This window comes from Gadus morhua, chromosome 3 (assembly GCF_902167405.1).
Source record: "Gadus morhua chromosome 3, gadMor3.0, whole genome shotgun sequence".
NCBI classification, from domain to species: domain Eukaryota; kingdom Metazoa; phylum Chordata; class Actinopteri; order Gadiformes; family Gadidae; genus Gadus; species Gadus morhua.
The window spans coordinates 18,319,069-18,344,447 of record NC_044050.1 but is presented as its reverse complement, the minus strand read 5'-3'; the positions used below and the strand labels follow the sequence as shown (position 1 = coordinate 18,344,447).

At 41.7% G+C, this 25,379-nt stretch overlaps 4 protein-coding genes across 4 annotated transcripts in view; 3 read left to right on the top strand and 1 right to left on the bottom strand.

Moving 5' to 3' along the window:
* The first annotated feature begins 2,483 nt into the window (after window positions 1-2,483).
* On the top strand, window positions 2,484-9,256 carry marchf1 (membrane-associated ring finger (C3HC4) 1). Its single transcript, XM_030350493.1, has 8 exons — window positions 2,484-2,853; window positions 5,326-5,379; window positions 5,662-5,738; window positions 5,923-6,714; window positions 6,799-6,979; window positions 7,294-7,438; window positions 8,158-8,202; window positions 8,318-9,256. The coding sequence occupies exons 1-8, from the start codon at window positions 2,779-2,781 to the stop codon at window positions 8,623-8,625; spliced, it is 1,677 nt and encodes a 558-aa protein (XP_030206353.1). The 5' UTR covers window positions 2,484-2,778; the 3' UTR covers window positions 8,626-9,256.
* tma16 (translation machinery associated 16 homolog) lies at window positions 9,080-12,647 on the bottom strand. The gene is made up of 7 exons (XM_030350494.1): window positions 12,487-12,647; window positions 12,262-12,368; window positions 10,835-10,872; window positions 10,649-10,733; window positions 10,335-10,483; window positions 9,922-9,964; window positions 9,080-9,647 (listed from the first exon to the last, which is right to left on the bottom strand). Exons 1-7 carry the CDS (start codon window positions 12,598-12,600, stop codon window positions 9,488-9,490), a joined length of 696 nt encoding a protein of 231 aa, XP_030206354.1. The 5' UTR covers window positions 12,601-12,647; the 3' UTR covers window positions 9,080-9,487.
* Window positions 12,648-13,372: 725 nt separating this feature from the next.
* On the top strand, window positions 13,373-20,283 carry tmem154 (transmembrane protein 154). The gene is made up of 7 exons (XM_030350495.1): window positions 13,373-13,617; window positions 14,404-14,505; window positions 14,628-14,681; window positions 15,119-15,283; window positions 16,300-16,351; window positions 17,892-17,968; window positions 19,409-20,283. The coding sequence occupies exons 1-7, from the start codon at window positions 13,524-13,526 to the stop codon at window positions 19,411-19,413; spliced, it is 549 nt and encodes a 182-aa protein (XP_030206355.1). The 5' UTR covers window positions 13,373-13,523; the 3' UTR covers window positions 19,414-20,283.
* Window positions 20,284-20,670: 387 nt separating this feature from the next.
* The window catches only part of fbxw7 (F-box and WD repeat domain containing 7), an 86,132-nt gene continuing 81,423 nt past the window's right edge, over window positions 20,671-25,379 (top strand). Inside the window, exon 1 of the mRNA XM_030350489.1 lies at window positions 20,671-21,245. The gene's annotated coding sequence lies outside the window, so the exon portion shown is untranslated. The remainder of the gene's footprint in view (window positions 21,246-25,379) is intronic.

Genomic DNA, 25,379 nt, shown 5'->3' with positions numbered 1-25,379 from the left:
TGTGTTTAAACAGAGCACACACGCGCGCCCGCATTCATAAATTCTTTTTAACACTCACTCGCGGTAAAACAATGTTTTTCACGATCAAATAGGCCTACTCATCAATCCTAAAAGTTATGGGCATGTAGGCCTACACGATGTCTGTGTCAAGAAAATATGTGTTTGCTGTACGGTGTTTGCAGATGCATTGATTAAAAAGTAGCCTACAACTTATTACCGCTGCATCAGCTGTTCTTTCCCAAATAATTTACCAAGAATGTGCGGCTAGGTAGATGAGAGAAGCAAAGTGTATGCGCGAGGTGCACAAGCAATCCGTATGCATCGCATGCGCATGTATGCTTGCGCCCTTAAAATAGCATCTGAACAACGCGCCACTGACTTTAAACCAGGTATTTCCTGGTCAGTAGCGCAATGGTATTCAGAGACGGCAAAATACCGTTTGCGCCAGAACACGCCTCCTCCTTCCGCCGAACCGCCCCTTGGGGCGCAAGATCATTCCCTAATTTACCGGCGAGTGGCGCAGGTGGCAAAAGAGCGCTCTGCGCCAGTTGTAAACTAGCAACGACGCATGCGCCAGTGACTAAGTCACTTGCGCCGGATGCAAGATAGGGCCCTTTGTGTTTGTTACAGGGGGCTGTCTGTGTGAACTGTCACAATAAAGCTGGTGTTCTGGAAAGGGCTCAAAAAGAATTAAATAAATCTGGATTTTGGAGTTAGTTGAACCAATATTAAAATGATAAAGTTATTTTTTGACATATTTTTTGTTTTTGTATGGAAAAAAGGATGGGTGGTGGCTATGGGGCTCATTGGGAGCTCAGCACCCCTAAAGCTCTGACCTGTCGCTTTCGGTCACTTTATGGCTTAATGTGCCTGTAACTTCCTTGTTTCTTTAATTATGAACCTCAAAAGCGATAAAGCAATTTACATCTAAACATTATACATAGACTTTGGGTAATGGGTCATTTAGTCCAATGTTAAAATGGCTGTATTTCCAATTCAAAGTGTTTATTGTCATATGCACAAATGAGACGTTCTCAGTTGTGCAATGAAATTCTTCCTTTGTTTCCACAGACTGAATGCCAAGATTTTTACAAGATGGATGAACAAACCATAAAATCATAAATAAAAACCACACTAAACACTTGAGGAGGAAAATATAGCTGTGTAGTTTTATAACACACAAAGACTTACCGGTCATAAAAAATACAGCAATTGAACAGCAATGACAAAAAATATATCCATGTGCATACACTCGCATTTGAGATTGAGTCACAAGTTTTTCAGGTCAAGAGCCATGTAACTGTCAAAGTACACCCCCATGCACTTAGGCACACACACAAACACGCACGCACACACGCACACACGCACACACTTTCATTCTCTATCTCCCTCCCTATCTCCTTCACACACACACACACACACACCCACACACACACACACACACACACACACACACACACACACACACACACACACACACACACACACACACACACACACACACACACACACACACACACACACACACACAGACACACACACACACACACACACATTAGTCATATAATTAAGTTCTATCACTCTTCTACCTAATGCTTAGCATTCAAACACAAAGCCCATAAATCTGCTGGACACGCCCTCTGGTGTATCATTTGTGTACTCAATCAGGCAAACATCAACTGCCTTATCCCTTCTGTGATGTCCTTATAACAGCAGATTGCGGACACGTTCAGCTTGGACTCAGATAGCTTGGATCTGGAAGACACCATAATCATATAGAAACCATGGTCATTGGAATGGGGTCATTATTTTAGTATAACTATTTACAAATGTGAGCGGAGAGTTGTTTTACTGTATTTATAATGTAAAACAAGATGGTTAACACCTCTGGCTCTGTAAAAATATTCTCCTACAAACACACACACACACACACACACACACACACACACACACACACACACACACACACACACACACACACACACACACACACACACACACACACACACACACACATAAATGCACACACACATTAATTTAATTTATGACCGTTTTCGCCGGAGCTACTTACAATAAGTAACTACAACGAAGTTACAACTCAAAATGTGCAAGTATCATGCAAGTAATTGCATGATAGTCAAAGGGTCGAGAAAAATATTTCTTCTTCTCCTGTTTCTCTATTTCATCAGAATAAATTAAGTGAAACTCTACTGGGGTCTGATGGACGTACTCCATCACTGCTTTGCCTGTTTGACAACAGAGAGCCAATGGCCTTTCATTGGATCCACCCTTTTGACCAATGGTCAAGCTCTATCTCAGGAACGCATGTACACACACACACACAAACACAAAACATACACACACTGTGCACTACGTGCTCAGCCAAATCCTATTAGCACTATCACAAAGTAGTTGTGGGATTGGGGTTAGAGTTAGGCCTAATCCTCATGCTACCGCATGCTTATTGCCATGCAAACACGACAACTCTGGCTCCTCCCCCCTTACAGTATTCACCTGGTTGCCCCTGACTACCAAGCCTCAGTCTCTCTCATGGTGACCACACGCCCAACCTTCTCCAGGTCTGTCTTTCCGTAACCGTGGTGACCTGACGGCGAGAGAGCAAGACCATAAGATCCATCTGGTTCACTCCTTCAGATGGGAGCAGAGCCATTTTACACACTGGGTGATGGTGGTCGTGGTGCCGGTGGTTAAAGGCGGGTACAGTACGCTGGGAATGCTGTGTTAAGGACTTCAGGAGTGTTGCTGGGATACAACATCATGCCGGTCCACCAGATTGTTGTGGCTCCAGTCCGGGACCCAAAGAGCAGTCCTCGCTCCAAGGACAAGCTTGAGGTGGGATTTATTTATTTATTTTTTATATTATTTCTGTGTGTTCTGCAGGTTACTGCAGGTTACGTAACAGTTCTTGGGGAGTTAATCTATTTCTCTGAAAAGGGTTGCACTGGGACTTCAGGGTGTTTAGGTTGGTTGTGTTTAGAGAGAGAGAGAGAGAGAGAGAGAGAGAGAGAGAGAGAGAGAGAGAGAGAGAGAGAGAGAGAGAGAGAGAGAGAGAGGGATGTTATCTTAGCCTATCTTTATCATCAGCTACAGGGGATCCACCATTTTACTTTCGGTCATGAAGACAGAAACAACCTCAGTATCTCTTTGAAGGTCTTTTCATGGCTTTGGTTACTTTTTAGTTCTGTACATTTAATATATTATATCAATTGATTTGTATATCCAGGCAATATTTCAACCATTCATTGGCACTGGAGCAGCTTAAGGAAGTAACACTTGATGGGACAACCAAAGATGGGTCTTGGGTGATCCGGGCCGACAAAAAACCCATTCATGCTGCCAAGGATGTGATAGCAGACATACTTTTAACAGAAGGAAGTGATGTTGTGACGTTGTTGTCATGAATTCAGGATGAAGTCCTTAATGTATAGACAGCTTTGGACTAAATAACAAATAGACTGTTTTGCAATTTTGGCAATAAGTAGTCCATATGTAAGGGGAATACACACAATATTTTAAACCTGTGCATTATATTTTATCGTTATATATATATATAATTATTATTATACCACAGGGAACTCTCTTAACACTCGGCAGGAACAGGCACTGGACATGAGCAGACACATAGGTTTGGATTTTTGGGGGTGACACACAATATTTTAAACCTGTGCACTTGTCCTCCCACCTGAATTAAAACATGGAAGAAGCAGAGGACCTTTATTTTGAAAGAAACACTAGGACATAACTCACAGATGCAACATAGCCTCTAACAGAACTAGCGGTGAGGTAGTGATGCAACTAACCAAATATTTGAAAGCAATAAAGCATGTCTGAGAGCCTTATTGAATAACATTACGTTTATATTTGGATTTGGAGCGCGGTGAGACATATATATGTGTGTTTGTAGTGTTTTATTCTCAAAATGTCCCCCCGCCTCTTGCTTATTCCGCCCCCCCCCCCCCTTAAATGTTTTAACTACACTACTGCACAGAATCATCCTTACTGTTTGCAGACATCTATAAAGAACACAAACACAACCAATAGTAAAGAAGGAAGGGAATAGCCTGATTGAAATACACAGCTAAACGCAATTAACTAATTGGGACAGGTGAACCTGATAGAGACAAAGAGGACTCAGGCCTTCTGAGCGGGTCCATTCCAGAGTAGGGATTTGGGCCAAACTATTTCCTACAGTCCATGGGGCAATAATGCCTGCAGTGTTTATCCCTTCAAACACACAATACAAAGGTGTGGACAGGGTGTGAATATTTTTCCGGTAGCATGAACGTAGTCTTTGCCTCTTCTGTTATTTGCCTTGCATCAAAGGTTGGCCCTACGAGACTAGCATTGAATTAAGGATTGTTAATCTATAGGCTAAGCATTTTTACCCTCAGTCACTTTTTTTACCTTACTGTTTAGATCAACTTCATCAAACCTGCCCATAGATGAACGCATGAAGCTGTCTATAAATATGTCGATTGGATTCTACTCACTGATAAATACTCTGAGCTTGAACGAGGAAGTGAAACTGTATTTGTGGTTTCGTGAATTGGTGCCGCAACATCTGATTGCACACTTGTTTTGAGAATACAGTTAAAGTAGCATAGAGCATTACTTCCTACAGTCACTTGCAAAACATTTGACTTTGAAAGATAATGAGCCGAAATAATGTTATATTATATATAACATTTTTATTAAACAACAGCCATAATGCATGGATTGGTCCTATTGACACAACACTCAAATCATGTAATATTTTTGTTCCAAGCAATAAAAATAAATCTGACATGAAAATGTTTCCATGTCGACCAACCGTCAACAGTTAAGGTCTCTGTCGGTTGAGTTTGGACAGCAAACGTTCTGGAAGGTTCCGGATTTAATGTGACTGTAAATGCCCGGCGTTGCAGCCGGGGTAAGAGGATCAGCGGGCCTGACCTGGCCGTAGTCAGGACCCGGGACACGTGGACCGTCCTGTTACATCACGAGGGCTTGGGTAACACGTCGCAACTCATTTACCTGGCAACTGGGATGTGCATTCAAGTTGGATAACAGTGTGGATGCTTATGCCTGATGTCAAATGAAATGTGTGCTGTCATTGGATTGGTATTGCTTATTCTATTTGCCACTAGGGATAATTCTGACTAACCTCTTTTGATGTATGCAGGCCTACGTCAAATAAAAGTATCCAGAAAGGGGTCCATTTTCATGTTAGGGAGGTCCCAGAGGTGTCTAACCCTTACTCTTAATATTTGTACTACTCTGATTTAATCAGCGTCTGATTTCCCTGTCTGATTTGTCTTCCACCAGGGAGCGAAGGCCAGGAAGGCAAGTTCAGAAAGTCGATCCAGCAGCATCCCCAAGGTAGCCAATACAGAAGCCTCCTGCTGTTGTTGATTTAATTGATGACAGACATTTATATTTATGACAGATGGATGCTCATAACCAATCTCTGTCTTCAACCACATCTCTTTTCAAAACCCCTAGACACTTGAGACTTGAATAATGTATTCTGGGATAACGCTAATTATATATATATATATATATATATATATATATATATATATGTATACATAATTATTATTTTTACAATGGTGAGTTTGTTGTATGATTATTATGTACTCACAAAACTGCTGGTGTTTTCAGGGGAAGGGCTCTACAGCTGGGTTGGGTACAGCATTGAAGACATCGGCCATACCCCCCTCCCCTCAGGACATAGGCAGGTCAGACCCCCATCCCACCTCTGGATAGGTCCTAAGTCACAGTGATTGTCTCCTCCATTTATGATGGTCCATTTCCTATCTTCCTGTCGTAACCTGTGTGTGTGTGTGTGTGTGTGTGTGTGTGTGTGTGTGTGTGTGTGTGTGTGTGTGTGTGTGTGTGTGTGTGTGTGTGTGTGTGGGCCAGTTCTGGCCCACGAGCACCCTTGGAGGCGAGCGCCGCTGTCACCATCAAAGCCAGCTTAAGCAAGCCGCCCCGCCCGGTTGCCGCGACGACCGCCTCCCAGAGTACGCAGCAGAAGAAGACGGTGAAGCGCCGCCATCGACGCAAGAAGGAGGTCAGCGACCCCGTCGGTGGCCCCGTGGACGCCCCGGCCGAGGGGCAGGGGGCCCCGGCCCGGGAGGGCAGCCCGAGCCCGGACCCCCGCGAGAGGAAGAAGGAGAGGGGGGAGGAGCCAGCGGGGACCAGGGTCCGCAAGGAGCTCCCGGCTCCCAGGCCGAAGGGCCCGCCGTCAGACACCACCTCGGAGGACGAGGCCGGGGGCCGCGAAGACCGCAGCTGGAGCAAGGAGAGGGCCCGCAGGGGCCGGCGGCGCAGCGGGGGCGGCAGGGACAGGCCGCCCGGGCCTCGGGTGAGGCCAGGGGGGGAGCCGGGGGCAGACAAAGAGGCCCCCATGGAGCTCCAGACCATGGGTTCCCATGAGGGCGGGGGCGGTGGGGAGGAGACCGGGAAGCCGCCGGAGTGCGAGGCGGGCCCGGAGAAGCGGCGCAGCAGCGGGGGTCCTCCAGGGGCCCCCAGCCCCGGCGGCAGCTCCTCATTGGCCGGGGAGGAGGAGCAGATGACCTACCAAGGAACCTACCAGGAGCAGGGGGCGGGGGGCGGGGACTCGGCCGTTCCCACGGGGACCAAACACTGCGGGGCCAACGGTGACACGGGGCAAACGCTCTGCTCTGAAGACTCTGACGCGGAGGTTTGCAGGTGTGTGTGTGTGTTTATGTTTCATAATGCATGATTTAATCGCTGAAATGATTCAAGTCATTGAATTGACTGATGGTTGTACAGAATCTGCCACTGCGAGGGTGAGGAGGAGTACCCGCTGATCACGCCGTGCTGGTGCACGGGAAGCCTGCGGTTCGTCCACCGGGCGTGTCTCAACCAGTGGATCAAGTCCTCAGACACGCGCTGCTGTGAACTCTGCAAGTATGACTTCATCATGGAGACGGAGCTCAAACCCCTGTTCAAGGTACACACACACACACACACACACACACACACACACACACACACACACACACACACACACACACACACACACACACACACACACACATCCCTTCATGTCAACGGAAAAAATCACAGTTAAACACTCGCGTGTAAACGACGACTAAGATCAGATCAACTTTAGACGGCAAATTTGGGATTCTACTACGCACTTGAATTAGAACTAGTGGTACAGGTAAATAATCGGTAAAGGAACGATTCGCTCCTCCCTCTGCATGTCCTTTGTTTCTGAGGTTCTCCCTTCTGCCTCTCTTTTCTTGTGTCCCCCTACCCCAGTGGGAGAGGCTCCACATGACCAAGGGGGAGTGGAGGAAGATCCTGTGTTCGGTGGTCTTTCACCTCCTGTCCCTATCGTGTGTGACCTGGTCCGCATACGTTCTGTGTAAGAGGACCGCTGAGGACTTCCGCCTGGGCAAGGAGGGTCGGTACTGCACTGGTCCCACATGGCTGTACCAAACACATACGGAATTAGTCCTCCACAAAATAGGGGGCAGCATATTACCAGAAAGCTCCTGTTGGCCAGCGATTGTCAGCGTACGAGAGAGGGCGTCTAAGGCGTCTTAGAGTCGTATAGTATAACGCCACGTTGTGTGTGGAGCTCTGTCTGGGCAGCAGTGGATGTTAATGTCCACGTCCGATGGAGGGATAAGCCTCTCTGACAATTATAATATAACGCCACGTGTGCTGTACATATCCCAAACAACATCGCCGATTGTAACGGCCAAACCCAACAACGTTGCTACTCATTTCCATTTTCCTTTTTGATTTCCTTTTTTCTACATATCCAACCAGGCCAGTTTGATTTGTAATTGACTGATTTGTAATTTTGGAAAATGTTCAATCATTCATTTTGAAATTGACCAAAAACAAATAACAAATCATGAATTTTAATGTGAAACAAACCTTTAGAGACCCTTATGATCTGGGGTTCTGCTTTCCTCCCCATATTTCTGTTTGCTTGGTTAGGTGGGATAGCACTTCCTCATTGCACTAAGCTTGTATTGTGATTTACCTTTATTTGTATCCCACAGAATTCGATCAAAACGGGAGTACACCGATTCCACAAATATTTGTTGGTATGATAAAATGATATTCCAGAGATTAAGCAATAACCAGAACTCCCCTTGCTCTCTATTGCAGACCAATTGTGGAGATTGGCTCTCTTGAAGTACTACTCAGCAGAGGGTAAGCACAGACTAGAGGGTTTAGGTTTCAAATAAAACACAGTAAATAACATTGCGTACACTACTGGGGGACACGCAACCATTTAGTCCGCTTGTGTGTTTGATGCCCTTCTCAGGTGTGATGGAGTGGCCTTTCTGGACCAAGGTGACAGTGGTGGGGATGGGCATAATAAGTGGCCTATTCTTCATGCACATCCAGGGTGGGGTCTACCTGCAGCTCTGGCGCCGCCTAAAGGCCTTCAACCGCATCATCACGGTGCAAAATTGCCCCGAGAAGGGCCTGCATCCCCCTCGGGACCCTAAGCCCCGGGTCAAGCCGACGGGGGACACTGTGGTGGTCCCAGTCGGACCCTCCCCTGCGCAAGTCCCGGAGGAGCAGATGGACTCTGACCAATCGGTAGAGGCCGCAGTTGCGCCTGTCTGAGGCTCCTCCCCGTTCCAAACCCTGTAGTCCAAGGAATGACTGAAATAGCCCTGCCCTCCGTAGGGTGGTTGATTTAAAAAGAAAAGGCGTGGTTTGGGTCTAATTGGGTGTGGTGGACATGTTCCTTCATGCTAATCCTGACCTTCTGACTGAGTCACCAACAAGAGGAAGAGTACAGCAGAAGGAAGCACAGGAATGGAGGTACAGGCAGAGACAATTTAGGAAATGGGGAGTCGTTGGTTTATCACTACTGCAGTGCAAGTATAGAAGTACTGATGTTAAACTGGAGATCCCCAGTTGTAACTCAACTATTTTATATAGATGTAACGATGAAATGTAGCCAGTCAGTGACATTCAGTTTCAGTATTCCAGGTCAAATATTTACTGTTGCCAATTGTACGTTTCCAGTTCTTATCCCCGGTGTTTCCTATCTGAAGAATAACAGCCTCTGTTGTAATTGATGCAACTTATTTAGGCAACTTATGTATTGCGTTCATTGTGAAAAAAATGGAACTCGATCATTAATAATGACAGATCCACTTTCTGTGTCAACAAAATGTATTTTCTATTTCTAATTGGGTATGAAAATATTATTTATGCAAACATCTGCAATAAACAATAATAGATTCTGTTTTATGGCTGAGTGAAGTTAATAAGTGAAATGGCCGAAAGGGAGACGGCTCTATCTGCTCACATGTTGGGATGATTCTTGGGCGCCATCTGCTGGAGAACATTGGAAAGGTGGCAGAATAGTGTCGACCCGAAGTCCTTAAAAACCGACTAGTACACCACTTGGTGCATTACGATACCACAGTAAAAAGGCAGTTTCAAAGGGCTGCTTGTCCTGTTTTTGCCACAGAGCTCAGTCTGAGTCTGACATAGTAGCAGCGTCCTCATCCTCCTGGCAATGTGTGTCGTCTTCCTCTCCATCTTCAGCCTTCTCATCTTCCTTCAATTTGTCTTTACTACAAACCTGTCGCAGCTTGATGTTAGGAAGCTTTTTCAGGTCCCCGGTCCACGCTCTTAAAACAATACAGAATATTGAGTCAAATCAGTGAAGTAAATCACGAGAAGTCAAACTCAACCAAACCTCTGGGTCTAAGATATGCGTTTATATATACTTTATAGTACTGTATACTTTACTTTCTATAAGTAGAAAGTAAGTAAAGACATTGTTCCAAAAGGGAACAATGTCAAGATCATTCTAAGTAGCCTTTGGGAGAATGTCTAGACTTAAGCAGACTAAGACATAACTGATTCACTGTATGTTTGTTAATATCAACTTTGGGCTCCAACCTGAATGTCTTCAAATTCTTTGCATTGATGATATCTGGGATCTCTGTAGAGAGAAGGGAAAAGATCTGTCATTTAACATTCACAACCAGAACAATGAACAATTTAAACTTGACTGATTGGAAATCCGTGTCCTTTGGAGATCAAAGCCATCATTTATTATTGAAAAGGTAGTTTATTATGGTTAGCTTCAAACCCCAATCCCTTATCGGCCCCATTATAGTTGGGCCAAGTATAAGCTACCCGTGACCTAGCTCCACCATTAGCATTGGTTGATGGCACGGACAGACCTCTAGGTAGGCAGCAAGTTAGCATGGGGAGATATTTTGATCTCACAAAATACTGTTTCAAATCAATCCAGTCCATCGAAGAGACCAAGGGAGGAAGCATAGAAATATACAAGAGCCCCAACTCACCGAATCCATTGCTCTCGTACATTGCCCGCTCACGCTCTACTGTCTGTTTGATGGTTGTTTCTCTGGCTCCATGGAGTCGACCCTGGCGACCCTTTATTCCATTCACCAGCTCTATCTGTTCCAGCTCAGAGTCAAATCTGTGCAGGTACCTGAGCAAATGAAATAGTAGAATTTAGAAATGTGCGATACAGTTGTAAGAAAGCATTACGTTGGTATAAGCAGTCATTTTATCTATGCCAAGGGATGGCTTGTTAGGTTACTTACATCTCAGTGCTTCATTTTACATGGTACGATTACAGTCAGGATCCTTTTACCTTTCAATAATGTCACAAGCATCTGTTTTTGAGAACGTCGCCTTGTCAGCCTCCAACTGTCCCTGGAACCATAACAGTTTTTCCCCTGTATAGTTACATGGACAGGACACAAGCAAACACATTACTCAATGGAAGCCAGTGTAATTTAGGTCAATATTTGGTGTATGTGGGATTAAAAGAACTCACCAATATTGTTCAGCCGCCCTGCTTTCTCGTGTTTTTGTCTATAAAACATAACAAAAACTCTCAGCATGCCTTGTCAAAAGTACAACCTTAGCAATGGACTGTACCTTAACCACATTCAGTATTTAGATCTGCTTCAAATATGGTTCTCTTCAAATAAGTTGAATAAGAAAAAAAAATCACATAGTATGTTGTTTTGCACTCAACCTGATACTTTGTTAAGGTGTATTAGTCTTCTTGATGGAACAGTAGAAGAAATTTAAGAATTTAAATATCTAGGCCTCTGGCTTGATTCTCAGCTATTCTTTAAACCTCATTAATTCAATCACCATTAAAATATTTGGTTGTCTGAAAACACTTTATCGTTCTGTTGACTCACAAGAGGTCCGGAAAATAATTATAATGCCCAATATTGGGCTATGCTGATGTTATCTATTGTAACACCTTTGAAACAAATCGCCGTCCTCTTAATGTGTTATATAATAGTCTTTGTAGATTTGTGCTCAGGTATCCTTATAGAACCCATCACTGCCTAACGTATGAGTCCCTGAACAGGCCTGCCCCTAAATCCAGAAGGCAATTCCATTGGTTAATACTTACCTTCAAATGTATTTATTTAAATTTCCCTTCATATTCAAACCAACTCTTAATCCCTATGTGGTGGTTCATGGACCACCTGTTTCTAGTTAAACCTAGAATCAGCAAAGAAATTGGTCGCTTGTCGGGCATTCAAATTCAAAGCTCCATCAGATTGGAGCAACCTTCCTTCCTCACTTAGGTCTATCACTTCTTTCCATATCTTCAAATCACCTTTAGTTATGCATTATAAAACATCCTGCTCTTGTTTCTGATCTATCTTACCTTTTCTCTCTAGACTCATTCTACTCACACCTGCTTTCCTTTTGTCCACTATACTGTATATGTGTGTATCTGGGTACAAATATGTACTGTATACTTTACTTGTGCATGCAAGCAAATGTATTTAATGCTAATGTATTTGATTGTACTCTGTAATACTGGCTGGTGGGGGGTGGGGAAGGGGGGGCTAGCTTTGGGGAGCATTGTTGGAGTGTGCGTGGGTGTGTGAGTGTGTGCGTGTTTGTCCTTGTGCTTATGTGTTTGGATTTATGTTTAGTACTTACTCTTTACTATCTTTGTATTATTTGTCATTTCAAACTCATCGTTTGTTTTACAGATTATCCCTTTCATAAAATAGGGTCATCCTCGTCTTCCCTTTACACATTTATATTCTGACTAAATTAGCTAAATCACTTAATATTTAATCTTTAAGATTTCCTTAGTTAATGGGTTATTAAAAAACGAATCGTATACCTTGAACGTTTAGGCATACGTCTAGACAATGACAACGTCTGAAAGTGCTCTCAATGTTCGGGAGATCTGGCAAAAAAAATAACGCTACCTGTACCAACCTCTCTTTTTTATCCAGGCGTATCTCTTCTCTTGCAAGATATGCAGCTTTCCTACTGAACGGATGGACAACTTTTTCAGGAGCCTTGCCCTTCTTCTGTGCTTTCGGCTGGAAAAAAAACCATCTTTATTTATTTGATGCTCATTTGATAATTATTATAATATAATAATAATATAATATAATCTATTTCAGTCAAGGTTGTTTGAATATATTGTTGTTACCATACCATTTCAACAGTTCCAAGCGTGGTTGATGACAACACGTTACTCCGGTGTTGATATGTTAGACGGAAGTGGCTCTGTCCGTCGTTAAACTGGGTCCGACTCATTCTCAAGACCATAAATCCAGATCTGTTAGTTCCGTTGGGCTCACTTTATTAGAGGCCTACCTGTAGATTAACTCAGCGAGAGACTGGTGTGCAAATTGGTTAATTTAAAGAGCTGCTCAAATATTTGGTTATTGTGCATGTTTTTTGTTGGTATTTTGCGTTTACATTCTAGCATGTGCCAATGAAAATTCCTTTGTAAGGTCATTGTTGCATCTGTATTGTCAACTTTTTTCTTGATTTTCCATGATTCGTACTGTTATTTCTCGGATTGAAGTTAACATCGACTTCAACTCACATAAATTTGTGTGTGAATATTTATTTAGAAAGCCTTTTTCGCTTGACAGCATGTTGAAACTTGTCACGGCGTTGGGTTGCAAGATTATTTCTTGCCGTCTGTCGGCCACAGCGTTACAAATGGAAAGTGACGTAATCGGTCCCATGCCATTATCTGATTGTAATTTGATAATGACAAAGATTGTCACGGTTGAACTGATAGCCTCCCCAAAAAAGTATATATAACAACTGGCAACTAACGTTAAGCTTCAAATTGGCACTAATTAAAATAGCTGGTATTTGCAATGTACCTTTTATTAAAGACATCCAAGTGGACTCATTAGCTGAAGTCGCTGACTAAAGGCAACTGTTCTTCCTTCCCCTCAGTTTACACAGCTCCGGCATGCTCTATGAGGCCACATACCAAAAAAGGAGGAATGTGATTCTACAGTGGCCCAGGCCCAGGAGCCACCAGACCTGTGGCTACAAGCACACAGCCTGGTACATTGCATCACATCCGAGGGAGTTATCTGACTGTGGGTGTGTGCCTCTTTAGTGGTGGTGTTTTTTTCCTTTTTCTATCTCTCGTTTAGGTGAGTCAAAGCAAATCAGGAAGTATGAGGCCATGACAGTGGAGAGAAACGTAGACACACAATGGCACCATGTCTGCTTTTACCGCTGCTTATGTAAGGCGAGGTCCCAGGGAGATGAGACCTGTGCTACTGTTGCTGTTACTGGCCAGTCTGGCCGGAACAGGTAGGGATGGAATGATTATTTGACTACGTACTCCTGATCAAACTTTCCCATAGTCTTACCAAAGTTCCTTAGTCTCCATGCTCACCAATTTTTGTGTTCAGTTTATGTTTAGTTTGTGGTAATGATATGTTCCTGTGTATTGTTTAATCTAAGGTTGAGTAAAATTAAGAAAGGACTACAATTTACATTAAGAATGTGTTTGAAAAATGGGAAATATCATAAACCTACGAGAACATGTATCCTCTTGTGAAATGTTTCCTGTCACCCTTTTCCTGTGTTGAAGTCATTGGGTTCTGATAAATGCGGTGTGATAGACGACAAAACATCTGAAAACCTTATTGTTTTAAAATTGTTCTTATTGGAAGTGTGCATGTAATTCCTGTTATATTAGTGGTACAACTGCTAGAAAGTAATACTGACATTTCATTAGATGGGTTTATCATGAATGAACTATCCATTATCCAAAAGTAAATATTTCATAATATTAAACAATCACTTAAAAGTCTCTGCACTCAATAATGTAGACTACATTGTTGTGTCCTACATTCTAATTTACCGGTGAGCTACAGGGATCATCTTCCAATTGGTTTAGAATGTGTTATTATATACCTTTAGGAAAAAGGGTTACTTTTTCCTTTATGAAGGCCTTTGTTTCTTTCTTCCTTCACTACTGACTACATTTAGTCTTTTCCGGGAAGGCTGTTCATAAAGTGATTCATTTTTCAAGATGTGGAAATCGTATATAATAATTGAAAGGGAATATTGATCCTTTGTTGGCAATGTCAGGTCAGTTTGATGATAACTCCGATGCCCCTGAAGGCGAAGAGGAAGAAGTCACCACTAACGACCAATCCTTCCCGGCAAGCGGTGAATCAGAGGATGACCAAGGTAAGATGTCGCTGTTCGTTGGTTGTTATACGGTATGTAATAATTTGTTTTGATCTGCAGAGACCTCTGAAAGTTGGTTTTATAGAATGAACTGTGATTATCTGTGTTTGTGGGACGTCCAGGTCCTATGACAACTGAATCATCTCAAGACCAAACGAATGTCACGTTGACACCAGGTTAGTTCATGTCAAACATTTGCCAAGAAGGATTTCCCTGGAAATGGATCAGCCTCTGGTGTTTTTGTCCTGTTCCTATTTATAAATGTAGTATGTTTTGTATATTCTGTGGCTGGGTGATATAACTTGGTTGTTGATCGATTTCTTGATAAATGTTAGCAATAAAATAAACAAATGTTAATTATGAGGATGATGATGATCATCATCATCATTATGATGGCCTTTCAACCTTGATGGGACTAACCTGATTAAGTAAAGGTAATATCAAAAAAAGATAGAATATGCTTAAATTAAGCACATTATTAACATCAACTATATGATTATTGTGAGTAGGGTTCTGATGAGAAAGTTTATTATTATTATTATCATAGTCGTGGTTTCCATTTTTGAATGTGTTGTATTTTAATTCATGCGTCCTTTATGTTATTGTTGGTAAGAGGATCAAGATATGTTGAACAACAGTGACGCCGCTGAACCCCTGGATGAGGGTCTTAGCTTCACCATCATCCTGGTCCCCGTGGTGCTGGTGGTGGTCATCATAGGCATGATTGTGTGTGGCATCGCCATGAGCCGCAAGTGGAATCAGAAGATGACCACATCAGGTATATTAACCTCAAACACCACCTGGCCCACTTCCTCCTACACATCTAGATGTCTGTCCTCTTTCACCACTGCACCACCCAGACCTACTCTCTCCTACACATCTAGATATCTGTCCTCTTTCACCACCACACCACCCAGACCTACTCTCTCCTACACAGCTAGATGTCTGTCCTCTTTCACCACTACACCACCCAGACCCACTCTCTCCTACACAGCTAGATGTCTGTCCTCTTTCACCACCACACCACCCAGACCTACTCTCTCCTATACAGCTAGACGTCTGTCCTCTTTCACCACTACACCACCCGACTCACTCTCTCCTATACAGCTAGGTATCTGTCTTCTTTCACCACTACACCACCCGACTCACTCTCTCCTATACAGCTAGGTATCTGTCCCCTTCACCACTACACCACCCGACTCACTCTCTCCTATACAGCTAGGTATCTGTCCTCTTTCACCACTACACCACCCGACTCACTCTCTCCTACACAGCTAGATGTCTGTCCTCTTTCACCACTACACCACCCGACTCACTCTCTCCTACACAGCTAGATGTCTGTCCTCTTTCACCACTACACCACCCGACTCACTCCCTCCTATACAGTTGCAACTGTAGTTTAAGGCTCTTCTATATTTTAGTTTTCAATAGTTACTTATATTCACATACATTTGGACTCTGGCTTTTTAATCTGTTTTGCACACCATCGAGTACAGGAGTGGCTCTTTTACGCAGATTTTCTGTTGGTCATGTAAATAAATATTTTTCTTTTTGTTTATTCTATTAGACCTATTTTGTACATTTTTGTGTATGTGTGTATATATATATATATATATATATATATATAGTATACACACACATATATGTACATATACACACACATATATATATGTGTATATAATATATATAATGTGAATTCCAGCTTTTATTGCATTTCATCTTTTCTTGTTTGATTTGCACTGTTCTTTTGTTAAAAGTTTGTCTTATCTTTGACGTATCTCATTGTTTCCATAGATAAAACAAATGATTCATATATGCAAGCAAGCAGCACAGAGAAGGTACCAATGTAAGTACAGAACTCTCGATTGCTTTGTGTAAAAACTAAGCTGCTTTTTTATTATTTTTTGGTTTGTTATTTTAGTGCAATTTGTGCAATCTCTTTTTAGGACTCAAGGGTAACACGGTTGAATGCACAAAACGTCACTGAAACATTGTTGATGTCAGTAGTATTCCAGTGAACCACTTAGTCATTTTGGTTTGACTCACATTCTTGTCCATACCTGTTTTAGTCCACTTTGTCTTCCTTCCAGTAGCCGTAGCCTTCTTTATTCACCTCGGCTCCTCGTCTTTTAATTTGAAAGACACACTACAATAAGACCATGCAATTATCATACATTTTGAAAAAGACAATGTCTGTAAAGTTGAAAGTGATATCTCGGAATGATAATATGGCCCATATGTTCAAGAAATGTCTATTTATTTTTTATATGGGTATTTCTACTTGAAGGGCAGATCACATGTTTACTATCAAGCCAATTTTGTCTAATTTGACAACCTTTAAATCTTACATCATATGTTTCAATTTCTAAATAATCCAAAAATGCCCAATACAAGGAAGGTTCTTAAAACATTATCTGCAAGTAATCTGGAAGAAATGACCTAAATCTTGGAGTGTGGATACAGAGCTGTTTCAATGTCAACAAATGGGCCTAGCACTAGATGATGGCTTGCCGAAATGCCTTTTTTATGTTTCAATGTTTGAAAATAAGCGTAGTTAAAGGTTGGGTATGGGATTTGCGAAACACCATCAGATTTTGAAAATACACAACTCAAATGGTCCTACCCCCTCTCCTTCAACGCGGACTCTGACTCTACCCATTCCAAGTACATGGACGTGCAATCATGCACGAACGCGAACACAGATGCGCGAGAGCGAGCCAGGCTAGCTTGGTTGGAGTTTAGGGTTGTCTTCTAGTGCTAGGTCCAAATGTGGATTAGCTAGTTAGCTAGCTCCAGTAGCTAATACAGGATAACAACAAACAGAAGCTTGCTCTGGGTCACGAGCTTTGAGTACGTGCACGAAGGGGTCACGCGCGGGGAGCGGGGGAGGGGGAGTGCAGTATGACCGTTTGATTGACGTACTTACGGTCCAATGCCACTCGGTGGTTCTGGAAATCATTGGCTGGAGTTTTTCGAGCCCTGTCCGTTCCACAGATGATTGACTTGTTTAATTTTCATGTCAGTACTTCTAACTCAGTTGCTGTAAGTGGGTTATGATAAGTATTTCAAGTAATTTTGCAAAAATGGCCAAAAAAGAGAATTCCATACCCAACCTTAAGTCTATCTATGGTAATATGGTAATTCCCCCATCCACTAATCCTCAAAGATTGTTCATCACCGTGAATTTATCTAACCACTAAAATGACTGCCATTTCAAAGTAGTGGGGATGTTGATAAAATAAAATGATTAAAGCTATTTAAATATCCTGATGTAACCATTCATGAAATAACCCTAATAATGAAGACTAGACAAGATTATAATCTTTATTTAGTCCTTTTCACTTGGAAGATTCTTGTGTGTTCAAACCGTGTTTTCTGATCTCCAGGCCTATGTTTGACGATGACATCCCCTCCGTGCTGGAGCTCGAGATGGAGGACATGGACCAATGGGTCGAGAATAATGGTATGATTCTTTAAATCAAAGACAGCTATGAGGTCACCAATACCTGAACCTCTGTAGTTTTTTAGAACTAAAAATAAAATTGGATACTAAGTATAAAAAATATGCGGTTGAGAACTTCTCAGAGATGAGTGCATGCTTAATTCAGGGTTAGACTTTTGATACTCTGAGCTGAGCAAAAGTTTTAAAACCCTGGCTACGGCCCCAGTAAAGTGAAACAAAATGCAAATACTGTCACTAAATACGAGACGCGAGACTGACATTATACAGCAGAGGTCGCTATTGCACAATTTGTTAAAGATTATGCTGTGAGCCCTAGCAGTTCATGCCAAATTGAACTTGTACTTTAAAATTAATGAAGAAATAATTAATTTCAATGTTTGAAGGAAGTAAATGTGATACAATTTAGTTAGCCTTTAAAATCAGATGATAATTAGGTTTTTAAGTTGTGTTTATAAGTAAATAATTTAAGATAGCCTAGCCAGTTGGAGAACAAACATACATAGTAAGCATACGTCAAATGTTCATGCCGATGCTCTAACAGATAATTAACCCAATGGAAAGGTCAATAATAATAGCATGTATTGAGATGGCAATTTGTGTAGACACGTTGAGAGCCAGGCAAGGTTCATTGGTCAATGAGGCCCAGCACCATTGATCTTGTGAAATCACTTGTTACCAGCAAACAAAGCTCTTTCATTCACCATATTGTTTTGTCGCATGTGTTCCTGGTGTAATCTAATCTCCTTGAAAGTACTAATTAGTACAATGAAGGAGCTAAAATAAAAACATCCTAACATCTGTCTCAAGTTACATCACAGATGCCTGGCATTTTGGTGTAATGATCGTCATGGATGACAACAGATGAGAAAGTGTGTGCGTGGATGTGCTTGTGTCTGCATATGTGTCTGTGCGTGTGTGTGTGTGTGTGTGTGTGTGTGTGTGTGTGTGTGTGTGTGTGTGTGTGTGTGTGTGTGTGTGTCTGTGTGTGTGTGTGTCTGTGAGCGTGTGTGTGTGTGTGTGTCTGTGAGCGTGTGTGTGTGTGTGTGTGTGTGTGTGTGTGTGTCTGTTTATACTGGGGAGGTTCAAGGTCCAATCGGCCCACTGAGGACCTGTATCAGTCACACACTGTTTTTTTTCCCAGGGTTTATTTGCAAAGCTGCACATGTCCAGGTTAAAATGTGCCACCTACCTAGATATTTGGATAGAGAAGAGTAGGCCTACTCTATTTGGTAACTTAGCAGCTATTTATTTTTCCAGGACAGTGAATCTCTGAATCAAATCATAATGGTCAGCTCTTCATTTGTTCATCATTTTCTATTTTACGGTATTCTGAAAGAAATACAAATGTTGAGGCTGTGTTCACCAACAAATGATTTGGAAGCATTATCATTTACGACGATTTGTATTCAATCTCTTTCTTCTTGTGTTTCTTCTCTATAGCCTAACGAAAATAAAAACTGCTGACACCATCCCTCCCTGGAAATGTATTTACCGAAAAACATTCTCTTTTCAAGCAAGGACCCACTGTTACCTATATATATCACCAATACCTATTTCAGTCAATACCTTGAATATGCAAATAACTAGACAACATAATAATGCCTTTTATGAATTTTTGAATTTTCCATTCACTCAGTTTTGTACTTGTTTGTCTGTTCCTTGTTTATTTATTGTTTTCTATGTGTCCGTTGCCTTTTTGTATTTGGCTGTCCATGCTAATTGCATGGAACTGCACATGTGACGTCTGCGTATGATACTATTAGTTTGGAAAAAGTCTGACTGTAAGTAAGTCTTAATCTTCTATTTTCTGCTTCAAAGATTGTTTTATCCAATAAACTATGACTAGAATTAATTATTGTGATGGATAATAATTAATAAATGTAATGATTGGTAAACAAAAAACAAATACATAAAAATAGTGGTATTTTTTACAATGCGTAGGCAATATGTAAATCTAGAATTTTCCAAACAGTGCTTCATTCTGGCTCAACTGGTTTGTATGTTGGTGAGACTGAGAACCACATTATTCCATGATGGATTGGATTGAAAAACAAAACAAAAAAACTAAAGAGGAGAAAGACTGCACGAAGTCGTAATTTGTTGCATTGAAACTAATATAATTTATGTCAGAAATGTTAGATTGGCCGGATTTCTACAACACAATGTAACGTACAAAAAATCATTTGCATATTTAAAATGTCGGAGCCGAGTTTGTTGGCCGAACTTTTAACTCTTTATCTTCAAAGATACGCCCCGATGAGACATACATCTATTGTTTAATATCTGGAAATATTAATAAATAAATAAATATATAACGATTTGTTATTTTTTTTTATAACCATTTAACTAACAATGCAAGATACTCACTAGCAGATGGGTTTAGATCGTTTGATAAAAAAACGAATTGTATATTCATCAACGTGGGGAAATTTCTTTGTGTATATCAAATCATGGGAAATCCAGGGAGTAATTCCCCCTCAAAGAATCACCCTGGAAAAGCAACAGACTAATAGGCCTACATAATGTCAAGCAAACACGTTTATTATAATATTTATATAGAATATGGATGCTTTTAATGAGATCCAGGTGAAAAGCATAGACCCCCCCCCCATCTTATATTAATTAAAGCCTGCCAATTAAACAAATGTTTTCATTTTGTGAAAGGTGACTTCACAGCCGTCTCCCATCCAGGCACATTTCAAGTATTATGTACAAAGACATCATATTTCAGCGCCACATGGTGGACAGAAATCCACATCATCACTTCGCGACACATTTACGAGTCGTTGGAAAGAAATCGGTTCAACTATCCCGGCAGTTCTTGAAGAGGCGATGAAAGGCAAAGCACATTTTCAGTCTTGGATGTAGCCTCCTCTCACAGTCGGATGTAGATCACTGTTACTGAAGGAATTTAGTGAACTCGTAGATCTGGCCAGTCGTCAGCGTGACAGACCCACTGCTGTCGCCGTGTTTCGCTAGCTGGCTCACGCAAATATTGGTTGCTAACGTTAAATGCATTGTACTAACGACAGGGGATAGCCAACCGGCTAGCTAATTGCCTTCTCCGTGTTAGCATGTTAGCAATGCTAGCGCTAGCTACCTTCGCTTAGCCACAGAGTTGTTGTGTTGGTGGGAAACCAGATTGGAAAAAAGCGGAGATAGCATCGCAGGCTTTAGCATTGGACACAGCAGGACTCGGAAGATTTCATCATTTACAATTGGAGTGAAAAATAGACGCATGCAAACGAGTTTGTTTCTTCGTTTCCACGTTTCCAAGGTAAGCAAAATAAACAACAAATCACCTGAACGCAAAATCCGAACTACAATGCACTAATATCGGACGGATCGTGGGCCGAGTGTAGCATCAGTTAGCTTTAGCCAGCGGGCTACACTATTCTAAAGCCTGTGGACAAGCTAAGATAGTCTATAAAGTGAACTTATCATTACTTCTCAAGACCCTACGTTCTTATTGTAGCAAAGGTCAATATATGTCTATATAAAATACATTACTTAAAACACTTAGTACATTTAGTTTATGTATGTTTTACTCCACAACACATTGTGGAGGAACTTGGTACCCTGACTTTTCATCTGCTTGGAAGACCGGACTGAGTTATACACAAACTGTTTAATATGTTCTAGTAGTGGATCTAATCAATTCGAAAGGTATAGCATAGATAGCCGACGTACGCATGGATAACATGTGTAACATGCATTTAGGTATAGAGGCATGCTACTAAAAACTGGCGTTGGAAGCATGACTTGTAATGCTGTGATGTATTTATCCTCGTTACTTTGAGGAATGGGCTTAACTTTTCCGTAACTATCTTTTAAACGACGCTGATCAACAATCATATTGAATTGAAAAGGTAATTTAGAGATGTACACAGCCATTGCGTTAATGTTTTTGTTGGTTGGCGCTTGGATTAAACATATACTCATGACAGCTAAATGTTCATTTACAACAATATCATTGTTTCTAGGGTGAGTTTAGTTATTTGCGTGTCTGTCAGACTCTAATCGGGTGTACTTTTGCCGTTGTGTGCGCTGTAGAAGGGTTATCTCTCCTGACACATCCACCTGCTGAGCTAGAAAATCCGCGTTAAACCGACAATATAAACTCGAGTATAGTTGCTCAGAAATGGCGATAACGTTAACTGGGCTAATCAAAATTCGAACATTTGTTATAAATCACCATGCCATAGCAAAATGTGTATCATTCATATCCCACGTGCATCGGGCAAAAGCCAACACTCTGAAGTGAGAGTGCAGGCAATAATCCTTCCATTGTCTTTCACTTTGGAGTACATCGTCTACAAAAACTAGATGCATGTTTTTTGCAAGTTGGTTATGAACAGTACAGCTCAGAACAATTAAAATTGGTGCCTTAATGTTGACATAATAGACTAATGGCCATTAACTATACGTAAAATTGTAATCAGGGAGCTTATACCTGGGGTATTATTGAAAGCTGTTTGCCTATTTAAAGTTTCACCTTTTCCCTTTCGATTATTGGAGTTGTAGCTCCGTTAACAGGAGCTAAATGACTGGTAATACTAGATTTTGATGAAGGAATAGCGGCAGTGACCACAGCACATGGCTCAGTGCAAGGCCTTTGGTTAAAGTGTTGAAGAAAAATGTAATGGGCTACATTGCATCTTTGATTGAAGTGACCGTATTGACATTTCTTCCATGGGTTTTGTTTAAATGTAGTTTCGAATAGGTCTACAATTTCAATATGAGGGATTGGAAGTAGTACGTCTTCCGATAGTTCTTCTTACATGGCCCATAAATGCAACTGGTGTAGCACTGGATTGGACTGATGTCCACATCGTTCCTTTCCCTTATCAACTCCCCTGCAGCCTGTCCTTTCACACAATAAATCATATACATTCCCTGGTTCGAACGTGTGTTCTCTTTCTACTCACTTCACTTCCCTATACCTACATGTGCTTCTGTCTTTTCTCTTCATGGACGTCTTGATTTTGTTATAGCAAAGCATTTTGCACAGTGAATAGATAAATTACTCGTACAGTAAATGTAATGGGCACACAGGTGTTTTATATTACTCATGGGACCAAGTTAAGTGTCTCTTACTAATTGAAATGCATATTATAAAGAAGAATCCAGCACCAGAACATAAGGCATGCATTTATTTTGAATTGTGACTGGCCCCCACTAAGTTTTTGGTGTGTAGGATAGGAGTGAGGAGTGTGTAAATAATTCAAGGCAGTACCACACAGTGCTGGATTGGGTCATGAGCAGAGGGAAGGGATCTCAAAGGCATTCAGTTTTGATGCTAGCCGTGGCGAGAACACGGTGCCTGACGTAGCGCTGGGACAAATCAGAGATGTGGAAAGGGGACAGGGCAGTTCACGTGCTACAAGAGACCTGATCATACTTGAATTGGTCTTTCCTTTTTTGGGGGGTGTTGGACGCAGGGTCCAAAATCTACTTCTTTACCTGCCAGAGTGGAAAAATGTAATGGCTAAGTAATTGTTTATTTTTTTAATTCGTAGCTTATTCTTGTGGCATGATTGGAACAAAATGACAATTGGTATTTTCATCCCAGCCCACTGCTTTTGTCATGATTCTAGTATATGTGGGGTACCCTCAGCACTTGAAGACGCTACTTCCCAGCACTTTAAAGTTGATCTACGAGCTTCCACCACCACTGACCCGCTTTGTGATCAGAGAAGAGTGTGCTTGAATGTGCTGGTGCTCTTAACTCTGACCCCCTCATTCTCTTTTTCCATGTCTTGCCCAAACACAATTGTATCTGTCCCTGCCACCCCCTCCGACCCATCCCCCAAACCGATTCCCTCTCAAAAGCCCACCAAAATGGTTCAAGTGGTAGTGCCGCTGTAGGATGAAGCCCCCTTTTTTTTTTTTAAAGGAAGCCCTCTCCCAGTCGTTGTTCTATTGACATGGTAACTCATTGTGTGTGTGTGTGTGTGTGTGGGCTTCTCCCAGGCTAGTCCGTGACCTCCTCTCATACCATTCATTTCTACATCAAGACCTGGATAATGTGCCTCTATTACTAGATTTGTAACCCTCGTCATCAATGTACCTCATAGTCAGACTGCTAGCACTTTAAAACCAACACAAATAATCATTTTTCTATTATTTCTTTTGGTGTTAAAGCAGCAACTGGTCAAGGCAGTGAGCTATTGGAAATGTATGGGGATAATATATTTATGCAACGCAGGATGTCAAAACCTATTCCAAACTGTACAATGTGCTCTAAATGTGCACTTCAAATTGCACAATATACACTTTGGTAGTCCTCTAAACTAATTGCATTCAACAAACAATTGAATGAATTCAATGCACATCCTCCTTTTTTGAATGAACACATCAACTTTTAACATACAAAATGTGACCGTGCAGTAAAAACCGATATGATTGGTGCCTCTCTGCCTTGAAAGAGACAAATGCAACTCCTTTTTTGAGCACTGAATTATTTACTTGAAGCAGGGATGGCGTCAGAGCTCCCTGTAGGAATGCTTTGAGCAAGGCACACAGGGAGTTTCACAGACCCACATTCTTAAGCAGGGCAACCCCAGAGCATTCATTGATCCAAGTATGTTTTTCTGTCTGCATTGAACAGTCAAATGAGAAATTGCCAAAGGGTCAGGTGTTTATCCTTTTAGGTATTTACCTAAAGCATTAATGATTTACAAAATAATGGTGAATATTATTATGATATTTATAATCCTAAAGGTTTTAAATCAACGGCTGTAAATGTATTATTTATACCCTCTCACTCTTCTATAAAAAAATAATTACATGATTGTATTTGAGCAATGTTACAAGGCGTTTACTATTTTTTATTAAATCAATGTTTTTTTAAAGCTCTACTACAGGTGGCTGTGTGCAGGGGGACTGGGGGCAGCTGGCAGCTCGATCAAAATGCCTTAAGGTGTATTAAAGAGGGTAATCCTTCACAGACAGCGCTGCAGTTGACGAAAGCGAGCGAAGCCAGGCAAATCTCTTTCCAATACCTTCCTGCTGCCATCTCATCTCGCCACCTTCTGTGTGGTTAACAGGGTCTATTCTGTGTGACCACATTTCCGCTCCTCCCAACACCTCGTGCTCATCTGCCTTCCAGATGACACTACACAAAATAAAAGGCCGTCTTTTACACGTGCCTGTTTTTTCTTCTCTTGTCCAAAGGCTGTTGTGAAGGTCTACACTAATATGGTAGCGTCACCCGAGACGTGGTACTGTGTAGTAGAAGCGGTATCGCCTCTATTGTCAAGGCGTTGAGCAAGGCAATAACAATAAATGTAACACATGGGGGGACTTTTTGGTAGCTTGATGCTACTGCCGTTAAAACAAGCCCTCTGTTGTCGACTTTGAAGGCGTCTGGCTCTCGCTCTGTTGCTCAGCGCGTCAAAGGCCATGTTGT